The sequence below is a fragment of the Rattus norvegicus genome, chromosome 10 (genome assembly GCF_021556685.1).
Source record: "Rattus norvegicus strain SHRSP/BbbUtx chromosome 10, alternate assembly SHRSP_T2T, whole genome shotgun sequence".
In the NCBI taxonomy this organism is placed as follows: Eukaryota; Metazoa; Chordata; class Mammalia; order Rodentia; family Muridae; genus Rattus; species Rattus norvegicus.
This window is the reverse complement of record NC_141543.1, coordinates 76,229,034-76,242,001: the sequence shown is the minus strand read 5'-3', so window position 1 is coordinate 76,242,001 and position 12,968 is coordinate 76,229,034. Positions and strand designations below refer to the sequence as shown.

The window sequence follows — 12,968 nt, the reverse complement described above, 5'->3', positions numbered from 1 at the left end:
GGACTGTATATAAATAAAAGCTTTAAGATATAAAAATACATATAGCAACCTTCACATGGTATGGCAAACCAAGTTAGTAGCATATATATTAGGTCTTGTGTATGCTTTAATTTGTACAACAAATGCAGAATCTAGTTGCTGACCATATAAGGCCAGGATAATTGTACTATGCCCCATGATTCCAATCCAGCCAAGACAAAAGGCTTCAAGACTATTCCTGGAAACTGCTGTCTTTTAGTAAGAATTACTGTGATGATCAATCTCAATGCTTTAATTAATATTGACTAATCTCTAGGAAAACATTCTATGCAGAAGCCAGGCTAGAACAACAATGCCTTTATTTAAGGACAGCTATCACGTGGTCACACATGCATGAGGGTCAGAACCTCAAGTCCAGCCTGAGCTTAAAAGACCCTGTCCCAAAAACAAAGGAAGAAAATAGCATTTTTCTGTTTTAGGAAAACACCTAATTATGTAATGGAGTGCTTTAGGGCTCACCATAAAAGGCTGGCCTGGGCACCCCAGGTGTGATGGTTTGAATATGTTTGCCCATGGAGTGGCATTATTTAAAGGTGTGGCATTATTTGTGACAGTATTATTTCTCCTTGTTGGAGAAAGTGTGTCACTGTGGGGGTGGCCTTTGAGAGAATCCTCAAAAGCCAGTCTCCTCCTAGCAGCCTTCAAATAAAGATGTAGACCTCTCAGCTCTCTGCACCATGCCAGCCTGTATGCTGCCATGCTCACACCTTGATGATAATGGACTGATCTCTGAACCTGTAAGCCAGCCCCAAATAAATGTTGTCCTTGTAAGAGCTGTCTTGTTCATGTGTCTGTTAACAGCAGTAAAAGGCACCAAGTGAGCCCTGAGCTTCAAGTGACCCTCCTGACTGTAATTCCCAAGTGCCAGATTTGTGTCACCAGACCAAGCTATGAATCCTGAACAGTCAGAGTAGCAGTTATAAAAGTAAAAGCAAACAAAATAAAACGTTCACTACTGATATTCACCAGTAGTATCAATATTCAGCATCAATACAGAGTCTAGAAAAGTCAACAACTGAGCCATACCTGGGCCAAGCCTTACCTTATTTTCTGCATAAGCAAGCCAACGGCTCCCAAGAGCAATAGGATTCATGTTTGGCCCAGGACAAGGATAACAACCTGCAAGTTCCAAAAAACAGTATTAAGAAGTGAAATAAAACCTTTTCCATGAATCCACCACTTCTTGGGGAAAATTTAAAAAATTAAAAACCTCTTAAAATTCAAATAATGATATTCACTGATTTGTTTGCTTTGAGACAGGGTCTCTCTATGTACGTACGCCTGGCTGTCCTGGAGCTCACTCTGCGGACCAGTTTGGCTTGAACTCAGACAGATCTGCCTGCTTCTGCCTCCGGAGTGCTGGGATCACATGCACGCAGGACCATGCCCACCCCAGTACACCTTATTTTAATACTTAAATGCCTTGTGCTTTGCCCACTTCTCTAGTTACCCTCCTACCACTAAGGCAGGAAGACCTGGAAATCACTCTTCACTAACTAAGCTTCTACACTGTAATTCCTGAAAAACGAGACGAAGCTACAAGGAAATGACTCAAAGTTCCTAAGTATAAAGTTCATAAATTTAAAAGGAATTTTTGGAGAGGATAGAACGCCTAAAATAGGTGCAGGAAGTTAAGGGCAAGTTAAGGTTATAATTATAACCACATACAAATGTATCAGAAAGAAAATGCTACTGTAATGGTGGAAAAGAAAGGGTGAAGAACCATGGGCAGTGACCAATGAGGAGCGTTGAAGGACGCCTGTGGCAGGATGCTGGAAAAGCGGATGGTGTCGCAGTCTGGTAGCATTTGTTTTCTTCCAGTGTCAGCTGCTGGAACCAACAAGTGTCCTAGGATGTGTCTTCTAATAATTACTTCTATATTCTTAATTAGGGGCTCTCGGGGATTTGTCCTCTTCTCCTCACTGTTGACGCTCTCCTACCTATAAGGGTGTCTGGGAATCATATTGGTGCTTTCACTGCTGAAGGCATGTTGTGCTGGCACATGTAAAACATGAGCACTCTGAAGACTGTACAAAGACAATACACACAAACACAAATTCTCTACAATGTAATATGGAGTACTTATAGATTTGAAATTGGCATTATTTCTATTATAATGAGACACCTAAATGCTAGAGGTAATTATTCTTCAGGATTAGCTTTAAAAGCCATAAAGGGAGGTTTAGGAAGGAAAATCAGGACACACAGGCCATGCTAAGACTAAAGACAGAGCTGAGCCTGGGGAAGACTGCTGTCAGAAAGAAAGAAAGAAAGAAAGAAAGAAAGAAAGAAAGAAAGAAAGAAAGAAAGAAAGAAAGAAAGAAAGAAAGAAAGAAAGAAAGAAAGAAAGGAAGGAAGGAAGGAAGAGAGAAAGAAAGAGAAAGAGAGAGAAAGAGAGAGAAAGAGAAAGAGAGAGAGAGAAAGAGAGAGAGAGAGAGAGAGAGAGAGAGAGAGAGAGAGAGAGAGAGAGAGAGGGAGGGAGGGAAGGAAAGGAAGGAAAGGAAGGAAAGGAAGGAAAATCTAAACAGTCTGACTCTAAATCAACTCCCCTAACCAATCGCACTGATATCAGATGCTATTACCAATCTTCCTTGCTTGGTCCTAAGGAAGACTCTTACTTACTGGCTCCCGGGTGTCAGAGTAGTGGAGGAAAAGCAAACTGTTTTTACAGTTAGTTTCAGCCACAGAGCATTATCCCGACGTATAAGAATAACTGCTCTAACGATTAACTGTGGCCTCCAGCTGAACTCTACAAACAGGCGATGGAGATAGAAAAACTCTAGGATATTACAAAGAATTCAAAGATGTTTGTGGTGTGATCTTAACAAGTATACAGAGGCAAATGGGCATTAGCAGATCTAGGGCTTTCAAATTAAAAACAAAATAGATAGAAACCAAGAGCCCCACATCAACTCCTCTCCCGCAGCAGAAAACTGTAGCAGCCACATGGTTAATGGGGCACTGAGGAAGGGGGGCTGCTATGAGCCCAGCCTAATTTCTTGTTTGAGTAAAGAACCTTAAAGGCATAAGAAAGGCGCAATTTTACCAGAAATCGGGCCAGAAAACTGTTCCAAACAGAGGTATAACTTGAACATAGTTAGGAAAACAAGACTTGTCTCAGGCCTAGGCCTGAGAAGACCAAAAAGGCCTCAAACTCTAAGGATCTGCCTGCCTCTTCCTCCAAGACAGAGGCTAAAGGCAACACTACTCCATTATGCCCATCTCAGTCCACTAATCTATAACAAAGGTATCTAAGCAAATCAATGGTCAAAGATGCTACCTGTATGCAAAGGACCCTGGACACCACACACAAAAGTACTTCAGAGCTAGAAGACTGGCTTGGCAGGTAAGAGCATTTGTAGTTCTTGCAAGGGATCCAGGCTCAATTCCACATATCCACATGGTATTCCTCAACCTTCCGTAACCCTAGTTACAGGGGATCTGAAACTTTCTTCTGACCCTTAAGAGCATCAGGCTAAAGACTTGTAAACATAAAAATAGGAAAATAAATGAATCTAAAAGACTTGTTAATTTGTTCAGAAACGATGGCACTTCAAAGTACAACATGAAGCCAGGTGTGCGGGGCACGCCTTTAGTCCTGGCACTGGAGGAGCCAGCGGCAGAAGGACCTGAGTTTGAGACCAGCCTGGTCTACAGAGCAATCCAGCACAGGTAAAGCTGCACAGAGACTCTGACTCTAAAAACAAAACAAACAAACAAAAATCAAAATGAGGGGCCCTGCATGTCCTCAGGTTTAGAGTAACAGTTTCATTTATTTGACAATACACAGCTTTGGCTGAAAAAAAATTTTAAAGGACACCATCAATATGACAAACAGGAGCTGGAGAGATGAGATGTCTCAGTGTTTAAGAACATTTGCTGCTCGGGCAGAGGACCTGGTTCAATACCCACGTGGCTTACAACCGCCTATAAACTCCAGTTCCAGAGATCCAATCCCTGCTCTGGCATCTGCATGCAGGAGGTACACATGTGACACAAACCTACACAAACAGGAAGTGAAAGGACAAGGGGCAGAATGGAGGGACATTATCTGTGATGAGTGACATATTTTAGAAAATAAGAAAACAACTCAATATTGAGATATTTTCAATTTAAAAATGAAGACATACATTATCAAAGACATGAAAAGTAACCAGAATAACTGACCATCAGGAAAAGGTATATAACTTAAAAAACTTGCAACCAAATGTTCATAGCCAAGAAAACTGAAAACACGTACACATAAAAGCTAAGCTGTGCTCAGGTTCACATGAACGTCACCCATCAATCCAGAAAGATGCAGAAAGCAGCTACAAATACATGTCCAATGCCCATGAAGGTTAAGATTATTATACGGGAAATAAGGACTGGTTACCAGGTGTGGTGATGGGTGTCTAGAATCCACTTGTGGGAGACAGAGGCAGGAGTATAAGGACTTCGAAGTCAACCTGGCCTACATAACCCTAGGCTAAGGAGTACAAAAGAAGGCTCAGAGGGCAGTAGGCCACAGAAAGTGAGAGGGTCAGGAGGTGGAGGGACAATGAGGGCTGCAAGACAACAGCTGTAAGATCAAATGCTAGATCAGAGTAAGAAAATCTGAGCGCAACCCAGAAATATGGACATATACTTTAAATAACAATTTGGGGGTTTACTGAAACATCATGCCTCTGATTAATGGCCTTTTAAGGTTCTATGGGCTTAAAGAAACTTGTGTTTATATGAAACTTGTGTTTGTGTGTATATGAAACATGATTTTGAGCACTATGGCATCCAAAAGCGTCGTGGGCAGTAAACAGACGACAGTTTAGTTCACCACACACACACACACACACACACACACACACACACACACACACACACAGAGTTGTTTGCACAGGACAGGAATGATCAGAGTAGCCCTGATGTTAACATAACATATAATATGTTAACCCTAACATATAAGCTGGCCTAGAAGATAGGACTAACCAATCCTTTCTGACGCACATTACAAACATGGGCATGGCAGTTCCAAAGTCAGCCTGGATAAATACCAAGGCACTGCCTTCCCAAAGGAAAAATATATAAAGCAAGCAAGCTTCTCATACTCAGAATTATAACTTTGCATTTTAAAGCTACTTTAAACTCATTTCCATGTGCTCCATGTGTTGCTCATCATTAACATAAACAAAGAACAGACATTCTAACACTAATAACATTAGGACTGCACAAAATAACTTTCCTTCTCAAACTGAAAACACAGGCAGATGCAAGGAGACTGTTTATCAGACACTCTGGTCTCTCTGGAGACTCTGTATCTGCCTTTCAACTTCAAAGGCTCCTTGAAATGACTACTAATGACATCTATCAGTCTTTGTCTTTTGTTTTCCTAATCATACCTGGGTTTTAGATTTCCACATTGGACAGCTGCTTCAGACCAACTTTTCTGTACATCCGAACAAAAAGGTGTCTCCTTTCTCGTCCTGTTGGATGCGCTCTGTTACCAGTTCTCTATCAGCTCCCTTTACCTGGTCCATCCACTCTTTGGCACAAATCCCCATGATGCCCGCTCTGATGGGCACAGAAGACTTGCTCACTTTACAATACTCGCATTGTATTCACGCATAACTAAGGCTTCAGCTAAGAATGCACAGTGCAAAAGCTTCCCATTCTCCTTCGAAAGCTAATGTCTTCACGGTCAAAATGACAACCTCATTAAGTAGAGATCTTGTGACTTTGCACAGGGTACAATCCTACTTCTTTCAGAGCAGAGTACCAGGCTAGAGATGCAGCTGAGTTGGTAATAACTTCCCTGCCTCATGCCAAACTACAGCCTCATTCTACAGCACTGTGAAAGCAGACAAGACACACCTACAATCCCAGCACTCCAAACATGGAGTCCTGTGGATAAGGATGAGGCCATCCTGGGCTAAAGGAAACTCATTAACAACAACCACAGTGAGTCTAATAAATAAAGAGAAGAAACGTGCTACAGACAAATGTGCTGCCTCAAAAGCAGTGTGCCCCTCCCAACTCCCCCGTCAACCTCTGTATCAGTCAAGATTCAAGCACAGAGATCTGTATCAACTTAAATACAGTTAAGCAATTACCTGAAAGTTTGGAATAGTACATAAACTGCAGAAAAGCAAGACTCGATGTTACGGAGTGGCACTGTTTGCCAACTGATTAAGAATGTAACCACACTGAATGTGGTTTGAAATGTCTTGTATTAGTGGTGAGGGTATATTAAGGTTTGTTTTGTTTAAGATGGAGTCTCAATAGCCACCGTTGTCTGGAACACACTTATGTAGCCCAGGCTTCACGTTCACAGTGATTATCTTGTTTCGGCTTCCAAAATGCCAGCATTTCAGGTAGAAGCCACCGCCATGCTAGAAATCATGACTTGAGTCTGTTGAATGAGGCTGTACTGCAGGATCCTAATTCTTGCTTAGTGTCATCAATCTTTGTGACTACAAATCACTCGCATAAACTCAATCCCTGAGTTTACCCGTTAATAAGCAGGACTGAGAAGGACATCTCCCAGTGGAGTGGAAGATGAGGACAGGGATTCGTTTACTAATGAAGCTCAGACTGCAGAGAGACTGCAGCTGGCATTATTTACTGTAAGAAGCAAGAAATCAAGGGGTTTTGTTGTTGCTTTCTACACACTTGATGGCTTGGTTTTTGTTTGTTTGTTGCTTGGGTTGGGTTGGGTTGGGTTGGGTTGGGTTGGGTTGGTTGAGATTGGATTTTTTATTTCTTTATCAGTACTGGGTACTGAGCCCAGTGCCTCACACAAGCTACACAAGCCCCCTAATATACACAACCCTGGACTCTTTTTAGTTTTTATTTTAAAAGTTTCTCACTAAGTTACACAGACAGGACTTGAACTTTGAAATACTCCTGCCTCATCTCTCTAGTAGTTGTCAGGATGACTGCAATCTCTACTAAGAGAGGCTGTAGGGCATCCCCAGTACATGAGAGTCACTGCACTTATTCTCTCTGAGAGTGTGTGAGAATCCCTGGTGACAGAACACACAACAATGATGGCTTAATAGTCAGTTGTATGCCACTTACAAAGGACCAGAAACATTCCAGATACTTGCTGATCTCTGAACAATTCACATACTATGCAGGGGTCAAAAAAAACCTCAAGGTTGAACATTGAGAAATATACAGTTAAAAAAAAACACTAAGACAGGGATAGAGGGAGACAGAGAAACAGAGAATGCCTACTACCCTAACACTCAGGGGCTGAGGCAGAAGGATGGCAACTTTTCTATCATTGTGGGTACAAACTGAGAAAGATGCTGTTGAAAGAGAAGAGACAGAGCAAGGCAGGGGAGAAAGGAAAGGAGGAGAGCGGAGGGGAAGGGACAGGAGGGGACAAGATAATTAATTAATAAATAAATAAATAAATATCATACTAACATTAATACAAAGAAATTTCATTGAAATATAGAATACAAATCACCAAGTCTAGCTTCTTCGTTACATGCAAAATATTAAGTAACCAATGCTAATAATAAATAATAAAAATTGGGATATTTTTAAATTTTAATTACAATGTTACAAAGTAATTACAAGCCTCTGTGTCCTGTAACTCAAACAATAAGAATAATATAAATCTGTAATTAATTTACTTTTGTATGTGTTGCTAGAGGTCATGCCAAGGGCTGCAGGCATTTGCTAACTAAGTACTCTCAATGAAACATATCCTGAGCCTACCTGACTTAATTAGGTGAAGGTATATTTTAAAGTGTATGTTAAATCAATTACTGATTTTTGTAGCTATATATCCACTTACAAAGTAACTTATAACTCAGTAAGTTAAGGTGGATCCAGCTAGAGATATCTGGGTTCAAGACAAGCCTGTCTCCTGAGAGGCTCTGCCAGAGCCTGACAAATACAGAGGCGGATGTTCACAGCCAACCATTGGACTGAGAATGGGGTCCCCAAAGGAGAAGTTAAAGGATTGAAGGAACTGAAGGGGTTTGTAACCCCATAGGAACAACCATACCAACCAACCAGAGCTCCTAGGGTCTGAACCATCCTCCAAAGAATACACATGGACAGACCCATAGCTCATATATGTAGCAGAGGATAGCCTTATAGGGCATCAATGGGTGGAGAGGCCTTTGGTCCTATGAAGGTTCCATGCCCCAGTGTAGGGAAATGCCAGGGTGGGGAGGCAGGAGGGAGTGGGTGGGTGAGTGGGTGGCGAGCACCTTCATAGAAGTAGGGGGTCGGGGGGTAGGATAGGGATTTCCAGAGGGGAAAATGGGAAAGAGGATAACATTTGAAATATAAATAAAGAAAATATTCAATAAAAGAAAAGAAAATGTCCAAAGTTTAAAAAAAGGAGACCCATTAAGCTATTTCTGTAAGATATACATATCAGGCTCTTTGGGAAAACAAAGAGAACAAAGAGGGGGAAAAACTATTAATTTAGTTGGCTGTAGGAAAAACAAAATTAAAAACTCCTCTGCCACAGACTCACCAGGGCACTGGACAGCTAACTGACCCTGTTGACATGTCTAGATTGTCTCTGTCCTCTGCAATAGTAATCAAATTAGCTCCCACCTCCCCCTGCCCACTTCAATCTTCTGCCTCTCTTTAAAACCTAGCACTGAATTTGTGTTTGAAAACAGTCTGGAGCTAGATTCTATGCTAATTAATGAGCTCCTGACAGCAATGAAAGTCATGGAGCAAGACAGAGAGGAGTAAAAGCTGCACATATAATAACCATCACACAGCACAGCCTTATCGCTTTTTTAAGTGTGGCAGCAGCTTCATAAAGACAGCTACAGCAAACAGTGAGAGCCACTTTACAAAAAGACCAGGAAAGCACTTTGATTCTATAAATTCCTTCCAGAGATCAGAAGCTTCTAAGTAATGGTGCCCACAAGAATCACAGGAGACTGAGACCAAAACCCATGGCTGACAACATCAAGTCAGCAATGGAAACACGAACGCACAATGAACAAAGGAAGAAAAATGATTCGGTACATACTTGTGACAAAAAATTTTTTTGTGAAAGTACAGCTGTCGAAGGCAGCGATTTTCTCCTGCAGGACTACGACGAGGATCCTAAAATTAGGGAGGAAAAAAACAGAATAAAAACATGAGTAAATGTGAAATTCTATGAACTGAATCATAAATAATAAATTATACTTTGAAAATAAAACATTTTAATACAAAGTAGAAATATCAGACTCCAAAAATCTAAAAATACAGGCAATGATCATTTTCATATAAACAAAGAGAGTGACAGATCTGCTACAACTGAGAAGTGGCCTGGGAACAGTTTCATTTTCATATTCTCAAATTAAATAGGCGGCATTGAGAATGAGTAGTATTTACCAGTTGGGTACTTATCAAAAGTAGTGTTCAATGAAACTTAAAGTCAATGGCTTTATGTAATCTATTTCTCTAAAAGATCATAGAGTTTCTCAGCACAGCAAACAAAATCTAAGATATTTGCCATTGAGCATAAGTAAACATTTTCAATGAGTAAATATATCAGAATTTAGTAACAATCAGCAAAAACAGTAATTTCAGAAAAGAAAGTTTACAAATAATCAGGGGAATAATTTATAAAATAGTGAACATATAATTCAGATCATATTTTAATGTTCTAAGGTAAAATAGCTAAAACACAGCACAAATATTCAAGTAGAGTTAACTATTTCTTGTAGAAATACAAAATCCCAAACTCAATGATTATTTCAAAAAAATCATCCTTATTACTAGAGAATCCAAATAAACCTTTTTTAAATTTAACATGTAAATCTAATTTACAAATGCTAAATACAAATGATCAAGAAAAATAATATGATTTATTGTGCAAAACACAGCAAACAAGTCTTGCAAAATGTAGAAAACTTCATTTGCTGATGCAAAAGAATTCTAAATACTATTACTCCTATTATGCTAATATTACCCAGCTCTATCTGTTGAGAACTCCTCTGTGCTTTGCTAGCTGTTTTACTGTGACTAAGTACATGTCTGTGGAATGCTCTATACACATTTGTGCACATAAGAGACAGAGACACTATCACCATAAAGTACACAATACAAAACTCCGTTTGTGTCCTATCTGTAAAGAATGTCCCAAACCCTCTCACGTCCTTCCTCAATTCCTCCCACTCCCAGCACCTTACAGAGGTTGTATCAAGGTTTGTGTTGTTCCCTTATGCACAATATCCATCATTTAAGAAAAGCTAAAATAATGAAGCATGCACATAAAAAACAAAAAGCAAACGACAAAAAAACCCAGAACCTGTTAAGTCAGCAGAACCTTCCCCAGCCAGGTATGGTGAAGCATGCCTGTGATCTCAGCAACCCAAGCAACCCAGCAGGCTGATCAATAGGCTGAGAGCATATATATATATATATATATATATATATATATATATATATATATATTTATTTATTTATTTATTGAAGAAAATCAGCAATGATATGAACGTAAAGTCAGACAGACATACACCAGAACCAAAGAGAGAGCTCTGAATTCTCTATGTGTGAGGGTTTTGCAGGGGCTTGGGTGTTCTCTCTCCTCTTAAAAATTCTTTCTGTGTTGGATGCAACTCGAAACCTTCCCGAATCTAGCAGAAAACTCCCACTAAGCCACATCATGGTCTTTCATATTTTTTTAATAAAAATTATAAAATCAAGAGACCATGAAACTACAAAAGAATCAAGTTAAATCACATGTAAATCAATGTATAAAAATACAAATAATTTCATGAGTCCTATTTAAAAGGTACTTAACACTGTAAAGTGGAAGGCTAAGGACACAAGAGACAGGCAAGCACTAAGAGCACACACGTCACTGCGGTACTTGGCGCTAGTCACACAGACAGTGCATGAAGCAGCCACGTAATAAGAAAACATAACCACACGAGACCAATAACAAAAACTCAAAAGAAGCAAATGGGCACTGAAATCAGAAAAGGGAAGAAGGAAGGGGTAGGGCTTTAAGCTCAGAACTTAAAGCCCCTACTACATAAACAGAGGGGCTGCATTGGAATCCCTACAACTGACAAGAATATTGAAGCCTCTCTGTAACTCTAGCTACATGGGGAGGAGACAAGAGACCCCAGAGGGAGGTGGCTGCTGAAACTAGCCAGAATGGATAGCCAGAACCGAGCGTGCCAGGTAAACCCTGCCTCTATAATAATGTACAAACTGTTGGGGATGACTTCAGTCTTAGTCCTCTACTCTGTTGAGTACACATGTTCAGGCACACGAAAACACACACAGACATGCATATATACAAGCACACAATGAGGGAGAGGGAGACAGGCCTGAGGGTGGCAGGGGAGTATGAATATAGCCTGAACTGTCTAGAAAGCCCCTGCCTAAAAAAATACAAACATCAACTTGTGTCATGAGTTCCACCGATTCCAATAAAAGAAAGAAATCTACACTTAACAATAGACCTGGTAGGAGTCACAACAGAAAGGAAGGGCGAGCTCCAAACCGATCGGACACTCCAGTTACCACATGGACCAAACACAATTACTACAAACGGCCTAGTGGACAAAGGTCAACAAGGACAGAGGTCATCGAAACCCATACCAGCAAAATGTAATATTCATGAATAAAATGCTAAATAATTTGTTACCAAATTTTGTACCAAAAAGAATTTTTAATACTAGCTAGCCTGGGATCTGGTCCTAGATCTGGCTGCTAGATTACTCTACTTGCCTTTCTCACCCAGGCAGACATTAGAGGTCACTCACTGCACCAATACACCCCACCCCATCCTGACAGACATTAGAATCACTGCACTAATACACAGTTAATCAAGTATAACTAACCAGTGACACGGAAATCACAAAAAGCACCAAACTAAAACCCCAGTATGTATACAACTCAGAGGGAGAAAAGTTTTACATCTACAAAAAACAGGACACCAGATGGCAAGGAACAAACTTGTGAGCAGGGAGCAAAAAGGGTGTGACACACGTTACTGTCAACTACAGGCAGGAAGCCACAGGAGAATTTAGAGCAGAAAGGACTCAGGATACATTCTGACACAATGATAAGAGTGGATGTGCCTGGAGGAATGCAGACACTAAAACAGTAGAGACAGTAGGACAGGACGGAAGAGGTATAGTGAGAACTAATCAAGTTCTGTATTCAAGAGGAAAGAAGAGTTGAGCGGAACAAACATGTGGCCAATGATTTTGGAAGATAGGCTCAGTGGGTTGGACGTAAAGACTGACCTGATACATCTGGCTCTGCCACACCCCAGCACGGGATCCTCCCATCCTCCTGTCCTTAAATCACCTTTCTCATGCCCTCGCCTTAACCCCCCAGTAAGGCAGCAAACAGGAGGGCCTGCTCTGTGAACTGCTTGCTGGCACTCTCGCTCTGTTCTAGTCACCTGAGTGTGTGAGCAGCCTGACACTCAGGGTGGAGGATTTCAATTCTGATGGCAGAAAGGAAAATGTATAAGAGCATCAAGAATGTCACAATAGTTGCTGCATTTAAATTATATAATTACTGAAATGACTTCACAGAAACAGTGTTTACACTTACCTCCCATGCCGTTATAGCACTGGACTGAGGTAAGGAGGAGATGACAATGGCAGGTCATTCTTAGAACTCCCTGAATAAACCTCCTTGGGTACAGTCCCAGAAGTGTATACATGAGATGCCTAGTCAGTCCTCAAAAGGCCAAGAGTCCTTGGTAGAAGCGGCCCTGAACAGACAGCGGCTTTGGGTGCAGAGTGCTTGGGAAAGAAGCAGGGTCCTTTGCATCAGTGCTGCTACCCTGAACCACAGGGCTGTGCTCATCTACCCTCTGTACACTTTTGCCCACCTTTCCCACTGCACTAACAAAAGAAGTTTGCATACACAGGCCCATCTCTGCACACATCCCCAGTCTGAGGATTACCTTATGCCATAACCTACACCCTGACCTTATCTGAGTAAACTCA

At 40.9% G+C, this 12,968-nt stretch overlaps 1 protein-coding gene across 20 annotated transcripts in view; it reads right to left on the bottom strand.

Moving 5' to 3' along the window:
• Positions 1-12,968, bottom strand: part of Bcas3 (BCAS3, microtubule associated cell migration factor) — a 459,006-nt gene that overhangs the window by 342,615 nt on the left and 103,423 nt on the right. For all 20 annotated transcript variants that reach the window (XM_087573462.1, XM_087573456.1, XM_087573463.1 and 17 more), the window contains 2 exons: positions 9,029-9,105; positions 1,082-1,158 (listed from right to left, as the gene is read on the bottom strand). In XM_087573462.1, coding sequence (XP_087429588.1) covers positions 1,082-1,158; positions 9,029-9,105 — 154 coding nt within the window. The remainder of the gene's footprint in view (positions 1-1,081; positions 1,159-9,028; positions 9,106-12,968) is intronic.